The sequence below is a fragment of the Pelodiscus sinensis genome, chromosome 19 (genome assembly GCF_049634645.1).
Source record: "Pelodiscus sinensis isolate JC-2024 chromosome 19, ASM4963464v1, whole genome shotgun sequence".
Classification (NCBI taxonomy): Eukaryota; Metazoa; Chordata; order Testudines; family Trionychidae; genus Pelodiscus; species Pelodiscus sinensis.
The window spans coordinates 30,096,526-30,118,525 of NC_134729.1; the positions used below are offsets into that span (position 1 = coordinate 30,096,526).

Below are 22,000 nucleotides of genomic sequence, written 5' to 3' on the forward strand. Positions count from 1 at the left end.
ACACTCTAAGAGGAAACAAAGAACTTTGAAGTGCTGGAGACCCAAATCAAACTAAGGGAAGATTACTCACCTTGTGCAGTAACTGGAGTTCTTCGAGATGGTTGTCCCCATGGGTGCTCCACCTTAGGTGCGCCAGCACCGTTGCATCCACCAGTCGGGAGATTGTTAGTAGCAGCGCCCCCCTGGCTAGCCGCACGCGCTAGGCTCTGGCGCGAGATGCCTGGTGTATGTAATGTGCATGTACAGCCAGCCGGCTCCTCGGTTCTTCTCTGATCCGGACCCAAGCAGAATCCAAAGCAGAGGGGAGGAGGGTAGAGCACCCACAGAGACAACAATCTCAAAGAACTCCAGTTACTGCATAAGGTGAGTAACCTCCCTTTCTTCTTCAAGGAGTGTCCCCTTGGGTGCTCCACCTTAGGTGACTAAAGAGCAGTATCAGTGCTTGGAGGTGGGGCCTTCGGAAGGCCTGTTTTGGCTACTGAAAGTACTGAGCAGCCGAATCGAGTGAGAGTGTCTGCATATGATTGGATGGCATAGTGATGAGTGAAAGTGTGAGCGGAAGCCCATGTGGCTGCCCTACAGATCTCATCAGTGGGGATACCGCAGAGGAAGGCAGCGGAAGTGGCCATTGCCCTCGTGGAGTGGGCACATAATGTCGAAGGAGGCTGTTTGTTGAATATGGCATAAACCATCCTTATACAGTCTCTGCGGACATCGAGGGTGTGCAGATCCCTTTCCCTGTCATCACTATGAGGTTTACGAAAAAAGACAGGTAAGTAAACTGGTTCATTACAATGGAAAGAGGTAAGTACTTTGGGAAGGAATTGTCCTTGTCCTTCCACCTTGTCCTTGTGGAAGACTGTATAGGGCAGGTGGGTCATAAGTGCGCCCAACTCTACCACTCTTCGTGCAGAGGTAATTGCCATTAAAAAGGCCACCTTCATGGATAGCTGGAGGAAGGAACATGTTGCTAGTGAGTCGAACAGTTTGCCCATTAGTACCCTTAGTACTAGGTTAAGGTCCTGTGCGGGGACTGGTTCTTTAGTTGGTAGGAAAGTATTGCGCAGACCTTGCATAAATCTCTTGACTGATGGATGAGCGAAAACCGAGTGATCCTGTATAGGTGAGTGAAACGCGGATATGGCTGCAAGGTAGACCCTGACAGAACTGAGGGATAGACCCGAGTTGTGAAGATGTAGTAAGTAAGGCTGTCAATTGACATGCTTTAATGCTTGAGATTAAAGCAGGGCAGGATTAACGCATTAATTTTTTTTAACACATTAATTGCAGGTGTTAATGCTGCACTGCCCCTTTGAAGTGTCGCTCCAGTGCTTCAAAGGGGCAGCACAATGCAGAGCCCAGGACCAACTGGGGAGTCCATAGCTGACCCTGGGCTCCATTGCCCCTTTGAAACACATGGAGGCGGCATTTCAAAGGAGCAGCCGCCTCACAGCTGAGCCTAGGACCAGCTGTGCAGCGGCTGCCCCTTTCGAACACTGCCTCTGCATGTTTCAAAGGGGCAGTGGAGCCGGAGTTGACCCTAGGTTACAAGGAAGTGCCACATGGAACCCAGGGTCAGCTGGGGACTCCCCAGCTGACCCGGGGTTCCACTGAAATGCCGCGCAGAATGCCTTGCGCTGCCTCCTGGAAACGCCACCCCAGCGCTTCAAAAAGGCAGCGCTGCATGGAGCCCGGGGTCAGCTGGAGTCCCCTAATGCTGCGAATGAGACAGATCCACCCGACTTAATGAACATCGAGGGCAGACTGAAGTGCAGTTCTAGAGATTAGAGAGCCCTCCTTCATCAAAGGTTTGTATTGTTCTCTTTTGTTGTCTGGTAGGATTTCAATAAAAGTCGACAACTGATCAAAGATACGATGTGTATATTTGGAAAGAAGCACTACATAGATGGTGATGTGTAGTTGGAGGCTGGCAGAGGTGTATGCTCTCTTGCCCATGGCATCGAGCCTCTTCCATTCTCTGTCATAAGGGGTTGGCCGCATGGCCTGCTGCTTACCCCTTTGGTCTCCAGCTTCTACTATGAGCGAGTTCAGCAGGGAATGGGTGGAAAGAAATTCCACATCCTGTGGGGGCGACATAATATTTTTGATCAAGTCTCTTCAATGTTGGTGGGATTGTCGCTGGCATTTTCCATAGAAGCTTAGCTGGGTCCATCAATGCCTCATTCATAGGTATTGAGAGTCTGGTTTGCACTGAGGCATGAAGGATGCTAGTTAACTTATGTTGTGTAACTTATGCTGTGTATCCAGAGGACTGGAGAGGGATATTTCCAGTTTGTCAACTACCCACTTAAAAAGGTCCTGAAAGGACTTAAAATCATCCTCTGCACCCGTTATTAATGGGGATGTAAATGTCTCTGCCAACGAGGATGGAGAAGAGTGTAGAGGTAAGGGGCAGTGTGAGGGCTGTTCCACCCCTGTGGTCTCCGTGTCGTCTTCGCATTCAGAGAATTCAGACCTGTTCAGCAAGTGTAAGCTAGGGGGTTTAGGTTTGGCAGATATATGATAAAGATGCTCTGCTTGGGGAACAGGCTGTTGTCTGAATGTAGCCCATGGGTCCCAATATGGCCAACTTAGGGGCATGAATGGCAGTCCCCAGCGCTGCTGCAACTGTTGGGGGTGTACTGGTTTCGGTAAGGAATTCTTACACAGAGTAGGTTGAGGTAAGTCTTCCTCCTCAGAGTCACTGAAGCATGGTGATAAAGCTCCAGGAGTAGCGGAAAATGAGGACTTAGAACTAGCTTGGGTGCCTGGGGCACCGAGGCTATAGAGAACTCCGCCACTGTGGTGAACTGCGGAAACACAACAGGTGGGCCCACTGGCAGTATAGCGCTGTGGGGGGTCGGTGCTGGCACCGGGAACGTACTGGGCGCTTTCGAGCACTCGGTCAGTGCTGGCTGCTCAGTGGGCGTGCTGCTGCTGCTGCTGCTGCTGCCTCCGATCGCAGGGTTGTTGGCGCCCGCTTTTTTTCTGCCAGTATTTTAGCCGGTGCCGGAGCGACAGCTTTATGCATCGGCCCCTGCTGTGCGGCTGTGTGAGGAGGGACGATATCCCTGTTTGTGGTCACAGCTTTTATGGGAGCCAGAACCTGAACTCTTAACTGCTCCCCCTTGATGGTGTAGGGGCAGCAGTGTCAAGTCTTGAATTTGTCACTTTCCTCACCAGGGATGTAGACCCAGAGGAAGAATGAGACCTCTTCCTCACTGAGGGAGTTTTCAGTTTGGTGCTCGGTCTTTTACCTGCAATAGCCCTCTTACCTGCCTCTGCCCCTGGTGGGCTATGCCTGAGGGGAGAGTTTAGGGGGGCATCTGAAGGAGGTTTCAGTGCTGTCTCCATCTGCAACACACGGAGTTGTAGCTGCCAGCTCTCCTTGTGCACTTAGTTTCTTGCGGTCCTGACAGTGCTCTGTATTGTGGTCCTTGTCCCAGACAGCAGATCCACAGAGAGTGTCCATCTGCTACAGCTACAGAAAGACCACAGCCCAGACACTTTTTAAAGCAGAGGAGCCGGGCATGACCTGAGTTATATCTTGAACAACGGCAACCACTATCAAAGCGGGAACGCCGCCTGATGGAGATCCTTGGGTTTTTTTAAGTGAATCGTGTCAATTCAGTTGGTTATTAATTGAAGTTAAGGCTAGCTGAGTAGCTGAAAGGATGGAGAAGGTTGAATGTGAGAGTGACTGCAGATCTGCGACCGAAGCCGGGGTAGTCAGAGAAGAACTGAGGAGACGGCTGGCCGCGCATGCACATTACATACACCAGGCATCTCACGGTAGAGCCTAGCACGCGTGGCCAGCGAGGGGGCGGGTGCTGCTACTAACAATCTCCAACTGGTGAGCACAGCGGCGCTGGCGCACCTAAGGTGGAGCACTCACGGGGACACTCCTCGAAGAAGAAGAGTTTGTCTCTGATTTTATGTGGATTCCTGAAATAAGAACAGTTATTTAAGGTATGAATTTGCATGTAATAAATTTCTTAGTGAATTAGAACTAGCTATGTGTTTTCTATGCATTTTAATTTAGTTACTTACTTTGATCTGTTTTCACCAGCAACCACTTAAATATGACTCTGTACTTAATAAAATAAAAACACTCTTATTTACTATCAGACCCAGTATAAAAATTACTTCCTGGAGGAACCAACCACTGGGCATCTCTCTCTTTCATGGATACAGGGGGCTTACCTGATGAGCTTTCAATGAGTAAAAAACTTTTACACAGAGAAAGACTGGTTTATTTAGGGGTCTGATTCCTTTCAGGGGCTGGTTTCCTGGGTGCTGAACCCTAAAACTGCATCCTCCCTAAGGTGAAGTGTTTCAGTGTCTGCATTGCTCTGCAGAGGGGCAGTTACCCCAACTCTGTGTCATGTCTAGGGGAGACTAAAGGATATAGCCCATCAGGACAGAGTGGTAAGGAACCCCAGAGAGCAAGAAATTGGGTGTTAGTGGCATGATCAGCACACTGGGAAATAATCCCAAGGGTCTTCTGTGACCACATCCTGCCCCACTTCCTCCTCGCAACGCCCTTTTTTTACATCAAACCCTTCATCCCCAGCCCAGAGCCCACATCCCCGGGCCATGGCCCCCACACTCCTGCACCCTCATCCTCTGCTCCAGGCCTGAGCCCCCTCCCACACTCACAAGAACTTAGTCCCAAGCCTGACACATGAATTTTGTTATGTGCACTAATATGAAAATTTGTGTGTCATACATAAACTTTAATTCCTTCCACTAACAGGTGGAAATCATTAAAGAGATGGAGATAATTAAAGGGAAAATTGCACAGGGACCCCCAAAAATAGCTACATAGCAGAAAGTTAAAATGCAATAAATAATATAATTAAGGCTACTAAAGTAAATGGCTGCACTGTATTTATTAAAACAGAAGAGCACTAAAATCTCCATGAAATATTTTGGTTCTGCTGAAGCACAAATTCACTGAAGCAACTTTAGTGATAGGTCTATTATGAGTTACTTCACAACACATTTGCCATTTGATTGTAATTTTGAAACCTTTCAGTTAAACCTACAGGAAAGAGCCCTCCAGAATTTGTATTTAAAATAGCATAAAGATTTCACTACCATTCCATGTTTAAGCATTCAGGAGAGAGTATTTTTGGTGCCTCTACTAATATTGGTGCCAAGTGGTATAGACAACTGGAACATTTTCTGCAGGAATTGGACATTTTTGTAACCCTTTGTATCTAGTTTCAACCAGTGTTGCAGAACAGAATACACAAATTAATGCCCTTGTGATACATGCATTAATGTATGTTGCGATCGCCATCCTTACTACTATTTAGGAAAACCACATACAGATGCGAAAAAGAGTGAGGGAAGGATTACTTTTGGCCATTTTAAAACTTATTTTGCTGATGTGGCCTTCTTACCCATCCCCTTGAACATGCTCTGCTATTCTGTGATGACAACTTCCTCAGAACTCCAAAAGTGTCACCCTGTCTGCCCCAACACTGCAGTAACTATCTATGGAAAGGGACTATGGAAAGCTTGTTACCCTCTCTCTTCATCTTCCCCTCTTTCAGATTCTTGCTCTGTCAATGAATCAGAGACGAGCTTAAGGGCACGTTCAGAATGGGAGACGATCTTCTGGACGGCCTGCAGCTCTTCTTCTGTTGGGTAGATGATCGAGTGCTTTGTCATGATGTAACGGTCATCAGAAGAGTCTGGTCGTCTAGAAGGCTGAAAAACAGAAAATGGCAAACTCTATCATCATTTGGAGGGTGAGAGAGGAGAATGAAAACAATTCTTAGCAATACTGCCACTATTAGACATCCTATGCACATTTGTAACTATGTGAACAGATGCACAAGACTACAGGAAGCTACCTCGAATATTTTTAAATACAGAGGTGGGGTAAAAATATTTTAAATAAATAAATAATGGAAACAATTAAAGAAATTCCAGCAAACAACTGGATTTTTGTCAAGTCTCATAAGGTCTGGCTAGAAAAGCAGGAAGGAAAATTTAGCTGCTGCATAAAGTGAGAATCAATCTGCAGTGTTCTTCCCTCTAAATTAGTATTGCATTAATGTGCAGCACTAGAGGATGCAAAATTCTAAGAGGCGAAATCTTGTAAATCAAACTATAAAAGCTTATGTCTTGACCACACGTCATGAATCCACAGCACCACTTGTATCCTATAGACAGCTCAAATTCCAATTTTCCTTCCTTCAATTTCCTCTGAAATTTCAATAGAATAAGTGTTTCCTGAAGAGTCGTTCAGTGTTATTATGCACTAAACTGATGTCATGTTCCAACTTAGAGGAGACCATGTTTCAACGCTACGCTAAGTGAATTTGTGGAAGTTGGGGATTTGAGGATTTATTTGGATGAAAGGCTTGAAAAAGCTTCAATATGATTGGTATATAGTACAGCAGCATGACCAAGACCAGTAGAAGGAGCTGAAATTTGTACTCATTTTCCAAGTTCTCCAGCTGCAGTGGTTAATGAGCAATCTCATGAGCTTTCCTAGCCAGCTTTCTCAAGTCATGTTGCATACAGATTCACATTGACTATGAAGACCTGCCAACCCCAACAGTGAGTACAGAACAAATCACTAATCAGATCTCCACATGTGACACGCTGTAAAAATCTCGTTTAAAATCTATCAGGTGGCTTAATACAAAGTGACACCATTATACCTCGTACCCAGAGAACTGGGCTAGTCAGTAGATACAGATTTGACTAAAGAGATACAGTGAGAGCTGTAATGAACCTCCCAATTTCCAGTGATGAGATACATAAAAGTCTGCCTCACAGACTCAAACAAAAAGAAATCTGACCTCCAGGTCAGACTGCCTGAAAAATGCTTGAGTTTGAAAAGAATTAGGAAACTATACTAAGAAAATTTGTATAAGATGGTCGAGTTCAGGATCCTGACCAAAGGAAGAAAGGAGAGCAACAAAATACACACCCTGGACTTCAGAAAAGCAGATTTTGACTCCCTCAGAGACCTGATGGGCAGGATCCCCTGGGATGCTAACATGAAGGGGAAAGGAGTCCAAGAGAGCTGGCAGTATTTTAAAGGAGCCTTATTGAAGATACAGGAATAAACCATCCCGATGCACAGGAAGAAAAGCAAGTATGGTAGGCGACCAGATTCACTTAGCAGTGAAATCCTTGGTGAGCTTAAACACAAAAAGGAAGCTCACAAGAAGTGGGCACTTGAACAGATGACGGGGGAGAAGTATAAATACATTGCTCGAGCATGCAGGGGTGTAATCAGGAAGGCCAAAGTGCAATTGGAATTGCAGCTAGCAAGAAACGTGAAGGGTAACAAGAAAGGTTTCTACAGGCATGTTAGCAGTAAAAGGGTGATCAGGGAGGGTGTGGGACTTTCACTGGATAAGGGAGGTAACCTAGTGACAGATGATGTGGAAAAAGCTGAAGTACTCAATGCTTTTTAGCCACTATCTTCACAGACAAGATCAGCTCCCACACTCATAGACTTTAAGGTCAGAAGGGACCATTATGATCATCTAGTCTGACCCCCTGCACAGTGTGGGAAGGAGGGAAGTAGCCCTCGGTGGAGAAAGAACAGGCTAAAAACGATTTAGAAAATTTAGACATACACAAATCAATGGGGCAGGATTTAAATGCATCCAAGAGTGCTGAGGGAATTGGTATATGTCATTGCAGAGCCATTGGCCGTTATCTTTGAAAAACTCACAGTGATCGTGGGAGGTCCTGGACGATTGGAAAAAGGCAAGTGTAGTGCCCATCTTTAAATACGGGGAGGAGGACAATCCAGGGAATTACAGACCAGTCAGTCTCAGTCCCTGGAAAAATCATGGAGGGGATCCTCAAGGAATCCATATTGAAGCACTTGGAAGAGGGGAAAGTGATCAGGTATAGTGAACCTGAATTCACCAAAGACAAGTCATGCCTGGCCAATCTGATTGCTTTCTATGACAAGGTAACTGGCTCTACGGACATGGGGAAGTCAGTAGACATGATCTATCTTTACTTTAGCAAAGCTTTTGATACGGTCTCCCACAATATTCTTGCCAGCAAGTTAAGGAATATTGATTGGATAAGGGAACTGTATGGTGGAGAGAAAGATGGTTAGATTGTTGGACTCAATGGGTAGTGAGTGACCAACAGTTTGATGGCTGGTTGGCAGTCGGTTTCAAATGGAATGCCCCATGGTTCCAGAGCCCATTCTGTTCAACATCTTTATTAATAACATGAATAAGGGGATGGATTGCACCTTCAGCAAGTTTGAGGATAACACTATGCTAGGGTTGGAGGGTAGCGATGGGGGCCAGAGTGACTTAGACAAATTGGAGGATTGTGCCAAAAGCAATCTAATGAAGTTCAACAAGGACAAGTGCACTTAGGACAGAAGAATCCCAAGCACTGCTACAGACTGGGGACTGACTGGCTAAGCAGCAGTTCAGCAAAAAAGGACCCGGGGATTACAGTGGATGAGAAGCTGGATATGAGTCAACAGTGCGCCCTTGTAGCCAAGAAGGCTAAAGGCATATTAGGTTGCATTAGGAGGAGCATTGCCAACAGATTAAAAGAATTATTCCCCTTTATTTGGCACTGGTGAGGCCACATCAGGAATACTGTGTCCAATTCTGGGGCCTCCATTACAGAAAGGATGTGGACACATTGGAGAAGATCCAGCAGACGGCAACCAAAATGATTAGGGGGCTGGAGCACATGGCCTACGAGGAGAGGCTGAGGGAGTTGGGCTTGTTTAGTTTGTAAAAGAGTGAGGGGGGATTTGAGAGCAGCCTTCAACTACCTGAAAGAAAGTTCCAAAGAGGATGGAGAGAGGCTGTAATGACAGATGGCAGAATGAGGCTCCCAGTTGCAGCGTAGGAGGTTTAGATTGGATATTAGGAAAAACTATTTCCCTAGGAGTGTAGTGAAGCACTGGGATGGGTTACCTAGGATGGGATCTCCATCCCTAGAGGTTTTGATGTCCCAGCTTCACAAAGCCCTGTCTGGGATGATTTAGTTAGGGTTGGTCCTGCTTTGGGCAGAGGGCTGGAGTCAATGACCTCCTAAGTTCTCTTCCAGCCCTAGGATTCTATGAGTGGAGGGGAAGGTATGCAGAATGTAGGCATGATAAAAACTAAAGAGGCTTAAGTGTCTAGGTACTGGGGGTTAAGAAGAGTATACAGACAGCTGCTTTCAAATGACATTGGGCTTAAAGTGCAGCAGGGGAGGTTTAGATTGGACATTAGGAAAAAATTCCTAACTGTCAGGGTGGTGAAATATTGGAATAAATTGCCAAGGAAGGTGGTGGAATCTCCCTCTCTGGAGATATTTAAGAACAGGTTAGATAGACATCTGTCAGGGATGGTGTAGGTGGAGCTTGGTCCTGCCTTGAGGGCGGGGGGCTGGACTCAATGACCTCTCGAGGTCCCTTCCAGTCCTATTATTCTATGATTCTATGATTTTGTAGCTGAACATAAGGACAGGATAGGCAAATCATATCCTTTAAAGAGAAAGTTATTAATCTGGAGTTCATATGTTTATCTGGTCAGGCAGTCCAGCATTTCAAACGTGCATTTGTCGAAAACTTTGCAACCAACTAAAAGCAAAGTTAATCTGTGCCCATTACTGATACCAATTCTGGGTTTTTAGGAAACATAACATTAATCGTGCAGTATTCCAAGAATACACAAAGGAATAGACATTTGAGCCTTGAAACAGAGTTTCAAGATGCCAGACTTTTTCACATTTCTCCTGGAACAGAATCAAGGGTTACCTACCAAGAGAGGAGGAACTGGCATGCCAGGTCTGCCCATAAGTGGGGGTGGATGCCAGTCTGCAGCCATCCAACGCCACTGGTCCTCCCAGTATAACTGCTCTTCCTCTACTCGCCGCCAGTACATTTCCTCTTTGTAGCGCCTGAATGGAAAGAGGGCAAAATACGGCATTTACACAAAGTGAAGATGAACTACATTGAAGTAGTTCAGGCCTCAAAACAGTCACTGGTCTCTGACCAAGTGATCAGGAAAAACTACGATACTAGACTTAACAAATCTATACTATTTTAAAAAGTTTTTCCTGCATCCCACAGCCCCTCCCCACCTCCACTGTCCCGCCTCCTCACTTTCTCCCCACTGTTAACCCAGCAGGAATTGGCAACCCATGGTTCCTGGACCCCAACAGGAGCAGTAGCACTGAAGGTAAGCTGCTGCTAGTGGGCTTCTGGGGGGGGAGGAGGAAAATTGCAGCAGGGAGAGTGGGGCAGCAGAGAGGCCTGCTGTCGGGGGGCAAAAGCTCCAGCTGGGTAGGAGTGGGGCGGAGTGCAGTAAGGCCTATGGTGGGGGGCAGAGGGAACCACAGGAGAGGCCCGCTGTGGGGCAGGGCATACTGGACTGTGGGACATTCTGGCCCCTGAAACAGGCTAGGAAGCACCCAGTCCCTGAGCTGGGGCCAGGAGCGGATGTGCCTCTGTTAGCCACCACGTGGCACACTGCCAGGAGTTACAATTTCTACAACAGGGGGAGGGAGGGAGGGCCGGAGTGGGGGTCACCCCGGTCCCTGAAACGGGGCTGGGAGGCACCCTACCCCCCAGAGCCAGAGCTGGATGTCCAGCCCTGGCTCAGGAGCCGGGGTGCCTCCTACAGGGTGATCCCCAGCCTGTCAGCCCTCACCCCTGGGCCTCTGCAGCAGGACCTTCTGCCTCCTGCCACAGGTCTCACTGCCAGTCCCCCGCTACTCTCCCCCACAGTGCTGGCCACTGACCCAGGGCTGGATGTCCTTCCAGCAGCTGCCACGTGGGCAGGTGTCTGCCAGAGTTTGAATTGAGCCGCGTGGCTCTTCCGCTATCTGGGGTGGGAGAGTAGGACACTTGGGTGGGAGGCGGTGTGTGGAAGCCGTGGTCAGGATGTGGGAGCTGCAAGGGCTCGTGTGGGGAGGAGGGCCATGTGGGGGCTCAGCTGGGGGCAGGAAGGCACAAGTGGAGGGCCTCTGGGAGCTGTGGGTGGGGGGGGAAGGGGCACATAGGAGCTGTGGGAGCTCAGGTGAGGGCAGCATGTGGGAATCGTGGGGGCTTGGGTTGGGGGTGTGCGGAAGGTTTGGGGAGGGAGGGCATGGGAGCCTCATGATCTCTTGGGGGCTTGGGTGGGGTATATGGGGATGCGAGGGAGCTGTAGAGCCTCATGGGGGCTCAGGTGGGGGGGTGCATAGGACACGCACAGTGCCCCAGTGGTTGGGGGGCATGCAGGGGCCACATAGCCTTGCTCCTCGCCAGCAGGGGGCCAGAGCCTTGTTCCCTTCCTCCTCCCTGCCAGAGCAAGAGGGTCAAGCCAAGCCCTCTCCCCAGCCAGTGGCCATAGGTAGGGAGCCAGGCCAGTCACAGCTTCCATCCGGCCCAATCTCCACCCAGCAGCCCGAGGAAGGGAGCCAGCCCAACCTCGGCCTGGTCCAACCCCCCAGTGGCCAGGACGGAGGAAGCCGGGCCAGCTGAGATCTCTCCCCCACTGGTAGCTGGAGAGGGGATAGCTGGAGCAGGCCAGGGCTGCTACAGCTCAGCCTGGCCCTCCCCAGCGGATGAGGAGAGAGCGGGAGCTGCCTATCCCTGGAGAGGGGGGATGGCGAGCATAGTGAGCAGGGGGCACCATCCCCAAATAACTTATAATACTCATTTATGATCAAGTTAGCAAGAGTGTCTCAGGAGAATATGAAGAAAATTAACAGGAACATCTGATTGAACTGTGTAAGGCGGCAAAAACAGAACTGGAAATTGCTGACCTTATTTCCTGCCCTAGTTCTGCTGTGTACCTTTTAAACAGATACTGAATTTCACTCAGACGCCGACTGCGTATCAGTGAATTAAGGGAATTATTAGTAGGTCAAGATTCTGCAAAGGATGAGATAAGGAGGAGACAATCTTAAGATGCTTTTATACTCGTTCTATGCAGAATTCATATACACAAACTAAAACACTAGTGATATCCTCTAGCTGAATGTGGTACCTCCAGTTCCAGATGCCTACTACCTGCCAATACTTGGGTTGGGTATGATGGGGGATCAAGAATACTGAAGTATTACAAAAACTATCCATCGTCCCACTCCACTCAGTGCTCTGCTATAGAGGTTCTCAAAGTATGGGCCATTCCTCAAGGGCGGGCTGCAAACAGTTCTGGGTGGTCTTCCCTGGGTGGGGTTCGGAGGGCAAACATGAAGGAGATTCTCGCCTTGTGCAGTAAGGATGGTTCTTCAAGATGTGCGTACCTGTGCGTTCTCGCGCCGCTATTGGGAGATTTTGCCTAGCAGTGCTTTCCCATACCACACATTAAGAGGGCTGGAGAAGGGAGTATAGAGATTGTGTAGCCCAATTTGCTCTGGAGAACCAATTTCTCCATCGTAACAAGGGCCCGTTGTTGACAGAAGGTCCTAGACAGTGAAGGAAAGTTGTATTTGGATGCACTGGATCTTTGGGATTGTTGCTTTCAGAACAAATTGATAAACTTAAAAGTAACAAGTCACTGGAACCAGATGGCATTCACCCAAGAGTTCTGAAAACTCAAATGGGAAATTGCAGAACTATTAGCTGTGGTTTGTAACCTAGCCTTTAAATCAGCTTCTATAGCTAAAGACTAAAAGATTGCTAATGTCATGCCAATATTTAAAAAGGGCTCTAGAGATGATCCTGGCAATTACAGACTGGTAAGTCTGACATCAGTACCAGGCAAATTAGTTGAAACTACAGTAAAAAATAAAACTGTCAGATGAATATAATTTGTTGGGGGAAAGTCAACGTGGTTTCTGTAAAGGGAAATTATGCCTTACTAATCTGCTAGAGTTTTTTGAGGGGGTCAAACAAACATGTGGACAAGTGGGATCCAGTGAATATAGTGTATTTAGAGTTCCAGAAAGCCTTTGACAAGGTTCCTCACCAAAGGCTCTTAAGTAAAGTAAATTTTAATGGAAAAAGAGGGACGGTCCTTTTGTGGACTGGTAACCGGTTAAAAGACAGGAAACAAAGGGTAGGAATAAATGGTAAGTTTTCCAAGTGGAGAGAGGTAACTAGTGGGGTCCCCGAAGGGTCTGTCCTGGGACCCATCCTATTCAACTTATTTTTAAGTGATCTAGAGAAGAAACACAAGGAGGAAAAAGCAACAAAGGAGGACCCCTCATTCGAATGGAGGAGGTAGGGCAATCAACTGGTTGTTTGTACACAAATGCAAGAAGCCTAGGAAACATACAGGAAGAATTAGAAGTCCTGGCCCAGACTAAGAACTATGATTTGATTGGAATAAAGGAGACTTGGTGGGATGACTTGCATGACTAGAGCACTGTCATAGAAGGGTATAAACTGTTCAGGAAGAACAGCGGGGGAGAAAAGTAGCAGGAGTTGCAGTGTATGTAAAAGAGCAGTATGATTGCTCAGAGATCCAGTATATAGAGGGAGAAAAGTCTGTTGAGAGTCTATGAGTTAAGTTTAGAGGTGGAAGCAACGGGGGTGATGTTGTGGTTGATGTCTGCTATAGACCACTGGATCAAGTAGATGAGGTAGATGAGGCTTTCTTCAGACAACAGAGAGAAGCTTCCAGATCACAGGCCCTGGTTCTCATGGGGGACTTTAATCACCGTGACATCTGTTGGGCGACCAATACAGCAGTACACAGACAATCCAGGAAGTTTTTGAAGAATTTTGGGGAAAACTTCTTGGTACAAGTGCTGACCAGCGGCCATGCACAGCTTGACTTGATGCTCACAAACAGGGAGGAATTAGTAGGGGAAGTAGAGGTGGGTGACAACCTGGGAAGCAGTGATCATGAGATGGTAGATTTCACGATCCTGACCAAAGGAAGAAATAAGAGTAGTGAAATACACACCCTGGACTTCAGAAGAGCAGACTTTGACTCCCTCAGAGAACTGATGGGCAGGATTCCCTGGGATGTTTACATGAAGGGGAAAGGAGTCCAGGAGAGCTGGCAGTATTTTAAAGAAGCCTTATTAAAAGGCACAGGAAGAAACCATCCCAATGAACAGTAAGAAAAGCAAATATGGTAGGAGACCAGATTGGCTTACCGGGAAAATACTTGGTGAGCCTAAAACACAAAAAGGAAGCTTACAAGAAGTGGAATCTTGGACAGATGACTACAGAAGAATATCAGTATATTGCTCAAGAATGCAGGAAGGCGAACGCACAATTGGAATTGCAGCTAGCAAGGAATATGAAGGGTAACAAGAAAGGTTTCTACAGGCATATTAGCAATAAGTGGGTGATCAGAGAGGGTGTGGGGCTCTTACTGGAGGAGGGAGGTAACCTAGTGACAGATGATGTGGGGAAAGCTGAAGTACTCAATGCTTTCTTTGCCTCTGTATTCACAATCAAGGTCAGCTCTCAGACTAATGCACTAGGTAACGCAGTATGGGAAGGGCAGCCCCTGGTGGGGAAAGAACAGGTTAGGAACTATTCAGAAAAGCTAAACAAACAAAACCATGGGTCCGGATTTAATGCATCCAAGGGTACTGAGGGAGCTGGCAAATATCATTGCAGAGCCTTTGGCCATTATCTTTGAAAACTTGTGTAGATCGGGAGAGATCCTGGATGTTTGGAAAACGGCAAATTTCGTGCCCATCTTTAAAAAACGGAAGAAGGACAATCCAGGGAAGTACAGACCAGCCTTATCTCAGTCCCTGGAAACATCATGGAGGGGATCCTCAAGGAATCCATTCTGAAGCATTTGGAAGAGGGGAAAGTGATCAGGAATAGTCAACATGGATCACGAAGGGCAAGTCGTGCTTGACTAATCTGATTAGCTTCTATGATGAGGTAACTGGCTCTGTGGACGTGGGAAAGTCAGTGGATATGATATACCTTTACTTTAGCAAGGCTTTTGATATGGTCTCCCACAATACTCTTGCCAGCAAGTTACGGGAGTATGGAGCGGATAAATGGGCTGTAAGATGGATAGAAAACTGGCTAGATGCAGGGCTGGACTGAGCCATTCCAGAGCCCCAGGCAGACAGGGTAATTGCGCCCTGGGTTGAGGGAGGGCGCATATGCGGCCCCGCCCCTCGCGCCGGCACGTGGGGGAGGGTGCGTGGAGCTGGCGGCAGCAGGACACACATGCCCGGCCTGGCCCAGCCCGGCCTGGCCCAGCCCGGCTACTGCCCAGGGCCGCCTGGGGTGGGTCGAGCCTGGTTGTGCAGGGCCCCATGGCTGCGGGGGGAAGGACACTGCTGGCTGGCTCTGCGGGTGTTAACGTGGCCCCCGCCTGGGAACTGCTGCAGCCCACAATCCGGGAGCCAGGCGTGTGGCGCCTGATGGCAGCTATAAGGAAAGCTGCACACCCCTTACTGCTGCCATCAAGCACCCCCCATAGGTTGGGGCCCAGGGCAGATGCCTGGCTAACCCATGCCTTAATCCGGCCCTGCATCAACGGCTCGAAGTCAGCTTTGCGGTTGGCTTCCAGAGGAGTGCCCCAAGGATTAGTTCTAGGACTGGTTTTATTCAATATCTTTATTAATGACCTGGCTGAGGGGATGGATTGCACCCTGAGCAAGTTGGCAGATGACACTAAGGCTGTGTCCAGACTCAGGGGTTTTTTCGAAAAAACTTCACCTGCGTCTAGACTGCAGCCGCGTTCTTTTGAAATTAAATCGAAAGAATGCGGCTTTTCTTTCGACGGTGGTAAACCTAATTCCACGAAGAAGAACGCCTTCTTTCGAAAGTGCTCTTTCGAAATAAGGCGTTCTTGAAAGCAAACAGTCTTTTTAGAAAGAGAGCATCCAGACTCCGCGTGCAGTCTAGACGCTCTCTTTCGAAAGAGGCTTGCAGTCTAGACATAGCCTAAGCTAGGGGGAGAGGTAGATACACTGGGGAACAGGGATAGAATCCAGAGTGACCTGGAGAGATTCGAGGATTGGGCCAAAAGAAATCTGATGTGGTTCAACAAGGACAAGTGTAGAGTCCTGCACTAGGGACGGAAGAATCCCAAGCATAGTTACAAGCTGGGGACCAACCAGTTAAGTAATAGTTCTGCAGAAAAGGACCTGGGGATTACAGTGGATGAGATGCTGGCTATGAGTCTACAGTGTGCCCTTGTAGCCAAGAAGGCTAATGGCATATTAGGTTGCATTAAGAGGAGCACTGCCAGCAGATCTCAAGAAGTGATTATTCATAGAATCAATCATATAGCTGGAAGAGACCATAGAAGGCCATCAAGTCCAGCCACCTACCCAAGGCAGGACCAATCCCAACTTAATCAACCCGGCCAGGGCTTTGTCAAGCCGAGACTTAAACACCTCTAGGGATGGAGACTCCACTACTTCCCTAGGGAACCCATTCCAGTGCTTCACCACCCTCCTAGTGAAATAGTTTTCCCTAATATCCAACCTGGACCTCTCCCACTGCAACTTGAGACCATTGATCTTTGTTCTGCCATCCATTACTTCTGTGAACAGCCTTTCTCCATCCTCTTTGGAACCTCTTTTCAGCAAGTTGAAGGCTGCTATCAAATTCCCCTTCACTCTTCTCTTCTGCAGACTAAATAGACCCAACTCCCTCAGCTTCTCCTCATACGTAATATGCTCCAGCCCCCTAATCATTTTGGTCACCCTCCGCTGGACCCTCTCCAATGCATCCACATCCTTCCTGTAATTGGAGGTCCAGAACTGGACATAATATTCCAGATGTGGCCTCACTAGAGCCAAGTAAAGGGGAATAATCACATCTCTGGATCGAATGGCAATGCTCCTCTTAATGTAATCTAATATGCCAATTAGTCTTCTTGGCTACAAGGGCACACTGTTGACTCATGTCCAGCTTCTCATCCACTGTAACCCCCAGGTCCTTTTCTACAGAACTGCTAGTTAGCCAGTTGGTCCCCAGGCTGTAACAATGCTTGGGATTCTTCCATCCCAAGTGCAGGACTCTACACTTGTCCTTGTTGAACCTCATCAGATTTCCTGTGGCCCAATCCTCCAATTTGTCTAAGTCACTCTGGACTCTATCTCTGACCTCCAGCGTGTCTACCTCTCCCCCTAGCTTAAGTGTCATCCGCAAACTTACTCCCCTCGTCCAAGTCATTAATAAAGATGTTGAACAAAACTGGCCCCAGAACCGAACCTTGGGGAACTCCGCTAGAAACCGACTGCCATCCTGACATCGAGCCGTTGATCACTACCCCCTGTGCCCAACCTTCCAGTCAGCTTTCTATCCATCTTACCATCCATTTATCCAATCCACATTCCCTTAACTTGCTGGCAAGAATATTGTGGGAGGCCATATCAAAAGCCTTGCTAAAGAAAAAGGTCGATTACATCCACTGACTTCCCCATGTCCACAGAGCCAGTTACTTTATCATAGAAGCTAATCAGATTGGTCAGGGATGACTTGCCCTTCATGAATCCATGCTGACTATTTCTCATCACCTTCTCCTCTTCCAAGTGCATCAAAATGGATTCCTTGAGGATCCCCTCCATGATTTTTCGAGGGACTGAGGTAAGACTGACCAGCCTATAGTTCCCTGGGTCGTCCTTCTTCCCTTTCTTAAAGATGGGCACTACAATCGCCTTTTTCCAGTCTTCTGGGATCTCTCCTGATCTACACGAGTTTTCAAAGATAATGGCGAAAAGCTCCTCAATGACATTTGCCAACTCCCTCAGTACCCTCGGATGTATTAAGTCCGAACCCATGGATTTATGTATGTTTAGCTTTTCTAAATAGTTCCTAACCTGTTTTCCCCACCTTCATCCCATATTGCGTCACTTAGTGCATTTGTCTGGGAACTGACCTTGTCTGCAAAGACAGAGGCAAGGAAAACATTAAGTACTTCAGCTTTCCCCACATCATCTGTCACTGAGTTACCACCCTCATCCAGTAGGGGCCCCCCATCCTCTCTGATCACCTTCTTGTTTCTACAGGCATGTTAGCAAGCTTTTTAGTTATCCTTCACATCCCTTGTGAGTTGCAATTCAAATTGCGCTTTCGCCTTCCTGATAACTCGTCTGCATTCTCAAGCTATACATTTATACCCCTCCCTAGTCATCTGTCCAAGTTCCCACTTTTTGTAAGCTCCCTTTCTATGCTTAAGTTCACCAAGGATTTCCCCGGTAAGCCAATCCAGTCTCCTACCATATTTTCTTCTCTTGCTATGCACTGAAATGGTTTCTTTCTGTGCCTTCAATAAGGCTTCTTTAAAATACTATCAGCTCTCCTGGGCTCCTTTCCCATCAGACCTCTGAGAGAATCAAAGTTTGCTTTTCTGAAGTTCAAGATGCGGATTTTACTACTCTGTTTTTTCCCTTTGGTCAGGATCCTGAAATCTACCATCTCATGATCACTGCTTCCCAGGTTGTCACCCACCTCTATTTCCCCTATTAGGTCCTTCCTATTTTTAAGCAGCAGGTTAAGTTGGATCCTTCAGCACTTGTACCAAGAAGTTTTCCCCAACATTCTCCAAAAACTTCCTGGATTGTCTGTGTACTGCCGTATTGGTCTCCTAACAGATGTCAGGCTGATTAAAGTCCCCCAAGAGAACTAGGGCCTGCGATCTGGAGACTTCTCTCAGTTGTCCGAAGAAAGCCCCATCTACCTCATCCACCTGATTCGGCAGCCTGTAGCAGACACCATCCACAACATCACTGCTGTTGCTTACACCTCTAAACTTGACCCATAGACCCTCAACAGGCTTTTTCCCCTCTATATAATGGAGTTCTGAGCAATCATAGTGCTCTCTTACATACAGTGCAACTCTTCCTCCTTTTTTCCCGTCTGTTCTTCCTGAACAGTTTATACCCTTCCATGACAGAGCTCCAGTCATGCTAGTCATTCCACCAAGTCTCTTTATTCCCTTTTATTCGGCTCTGGGGAGGCCACATCTGGATTACTGTGTCCAGTTCTGGGCCCCCACTATAGAAAGGATGTGGACGCATTGGAGAGGGACCAACGAAGGGAAACCAAAATGATTAGGGGGCTGGAGCACGTGACCTAGGAGGAGAGACTGAGGGATTTGGGTTTGTTTAGTATGCAGAAGAGAAGAGTGAGGGGGGATTTGATAGCAGCCTTCAGCTTCCTGAAGGGAGGTTCCAAAGAGGATGGAGAAAGGCTGTTCACAGTAGTGAGGGAGGGCAGAACAAGGAGCAATGGTCTCAAGTTACAGTGGAGGAGATCTAGGTAGGATATTAGGAAAAACTATTTCACTAGGAGGGTAGTGAATTACTGGAATGGGTTATGTACGGAGGTGGTGGAATCTCCATCCCTAGAGGTTTTTAAGTCTCGGCTTGACAAAACCCTGGCTGGGTTGATTTAGTTGGGGTTGGTCCTGCCATGGGCAGGACTTGATAACCTCTTGAGGTCTCTTCCAGGTCTATGATTCTAGAGAAAGGGGCAAACAGTGAGGTGTCATAATTTGAAGATGATACCAATCTGCTCAAGATAGTTAAGACCAAAATAGACTGTGAAGAGCTTCAAAAAGTTCTCACCAAACTAAGTGATTGGGCAACAAAATGGCAAATGAAGTTTAATGTTGACAAATGTAAGGTAATGCACATTGGAAAAAATCCCAACTATATATGCAATATGATGGAGTTTGACTACAACTACTCAAGAGACAGATCTTGGAGTCATTGTGGATAGTTCTCTGAAAACATCTACTCAGTGTGCAGCGGCAGTCAAAAAAGAAAATAGAATGTTAGGAGTCATTAAAAAAGGGATAGAGAATAAGACAGAAAATCTCTTATTGCCTCTATATAAAACCATGGTACGCCCACATCTTGAATACTGCATTCAGATTCTGGAAGAATTTCACCATGATTTCAACAGCTTCCACCCCACCATTAACCTCAGCATGGACCAATCTACACGGGAGGTCCATTTCCTGGACACCACGATACAAATAAGTGACGGTCATATCAATACCACTCTATACCGAAAACCTACCGACCGCTATACTTACCTGCATGCCTCCAGTTTCCATCCCGGACACACCACACGATCCATTGTTTACAGCCAAGCACTGAGGTACAACCGCATATGCTCCAACCCCTCAGACAGAGACCTACACCTACAAGACCTTCAACAAGCATTCTGTAAACTGCGATACCCACACGAGGAAGTGAGGAGACAGATTGACAGAGCCAGACGTGTACCCAGAAGCCTCTTGCTACGGGACAAGCCCAAGAAAGAAACCAACAGAACACCACTGGCCATCACCTATAGTCCCCAGCTAAAACCTCTCCAACGCATCATTAGTGATCTACAACCCATCCTGGACAATGATCCCTCGCTTTCACAGGCCTTGGGAGGTAGGCCGGTCCTTGCCCACAGACAACCCGCCAACCTGAAGCATATTCTCACCAGCAACTACACACCGCACCATAACTCGAACTCAGGAACCAATCCTTGCAACAAACCTCGGTGCCAACTCTGCCCACATATATACACCAGCAACACCATCACAGGACCTAACCAGATCAGCCATACTGTCACTGGTACATTCTCCTGCACATACACCAACGTAATATATGCCATCATGTGCCAACAATGCCCTACTGCTATATACATCGGCCAAACTGGACAGTCCCTACGTAAAAGAATCAATGGACACAAATCTGATATTAGGAATGGCAACATACAAAAACCTGTAGGGGAACACTTCAATCTTCCTGGACACACAATTGCAGATCTAAAAGTAGCCATCCTGCAGCAAAAAAACTTCAGGACCAGACTTCAAAGAGAAACTGCTGAGCTACAGTTCATCTTTAAATTTGACACAATCAACTCTGGATTAAACAAAGACTGTGAATGGCTTGCTAACTACAAAAGCAGCTTCTGCTCTCTTGGAATTTACACCTCCAGATCAGCTGCTAGAAGTGGGCCTCATCCTCCTTGATTGGATCCACCTGGTCATCTCCAGCCTGATCCTGGCCTGCATATTTATTCCTGCCTCTGGAAATTTCCACTACATGCATCTGACGAAGTGGGTCTTTGCCCGCGAAAGCTTATGCTCCAATACATCTGTTAGTCTATAAGGTGCCAGATGTAGTCCTTGTCTCTTTTGCAGATCCAGACGAACACGGCTACCCCTCTGATACTTGACTGCATACAGAAGTGGTCTTCTCATCTAAAATTTATATATATATATATATATATATATATACACACACACACACACACACACACACACACAGAGAGGGGGGGGTAGGCAGGCAGGCAGGCATTGGAAAAGGTTCAGAAAAGGACAACAAAAATGATTAGGGGTTTAGAACAGGTCCCATATAAAGAGTGATTAAAAAGACTTAAAAATTACAAAAGCAGTTTCTCCTCTCTTGGTGTTTACATGTCTAGATCAGCTGCTAGAAGTGGGCCTCACCCTCCCTGACTGAATTAACCTCCTTATCTCTAGCCTTATTCTGGCCTGCATATTTACACCTGCCTATGGAAATTTCCACTGCATGCATCTGACGAAGTGGGTCCTTGCCCACGAAAGCTTATGCTCCAATACATCTGTTAGTCTATAAGGTGCCAGATGTAGTCCTTGTCTCTTTTGCAGATCCAGACGAACACGGCTACCCCTCTGATAAAAAGACTTAGACTTTTCAGCTTAGAAAAGAGATCTACGGCTGAAAAGATCTAATCATGTGTGCTTTCTCTCGAGGTGTAGACTTGTATTGAGGGTGTTTTGATTTGTGATGAACCGAGTCCACGGCCAATGAATTTGCGTGGAGATGTGAGAATAGGAAATCCATCCCTCTTGCAGGGACAAAGTATTTTCTGTCCGCCCTGCGATTGGTGGGGGGCATAGAGTCTGGCATCTGCCAGAATACATCCGATGGCTCCATGATAGCCTCATTGATGGGTAATGCTATTTTTGAGGATGTAGCTAGTTGGAATATTTTGAGTAATTTATATTGTTTGTCTTGCACTTCTTGGAGAGTAGTGTCCTGAGACTGAGCCACTCGTCTGAATAATTCTTGAAATTCGTTTAGGTTGTCTACTGGTGGAGAGGGAAATACTTGAAAAACTGCCTCATCTGAA

The 22,000-nt window shown here is 47.2% G+C and overlaps 1 protein-coding gene across 18 annotated transcripts in view; it reads right to left on the reverse strand.

Moving 5' to 3' along the window:
• ZFR2 (zinc finger RNA binding protein 2) overlaps positions 1–22,000 on the reverse strand; it is a 116,088-nt gene that overhangs the window by 26,848 nt on the left and 67,240 nt on the right. For all 18 annotated transcript variants that reach the window (XR_012896744.1, XR_012896743.1, XR_012896745.1 and 15 more), the window contains 2 exons: positions 9,768–9,906; positions 5,534–5,718 (listed from right to left, as the gene is read on the reverse strand). Coding sequence is in view for 14 of the 18 variants with exons in the window: in XM_075903323.1 (XP_075759438.1) it covers positions 5,534–5,718; positions 9,768–9,906 (324 nt within the window). In the remaining 4 variants the exon portion in view is untranslated. The remainder of the gene's footprint in view (positions 1–5,533; positions 5,719–9,767; positions 9,907–22,000) is intronic.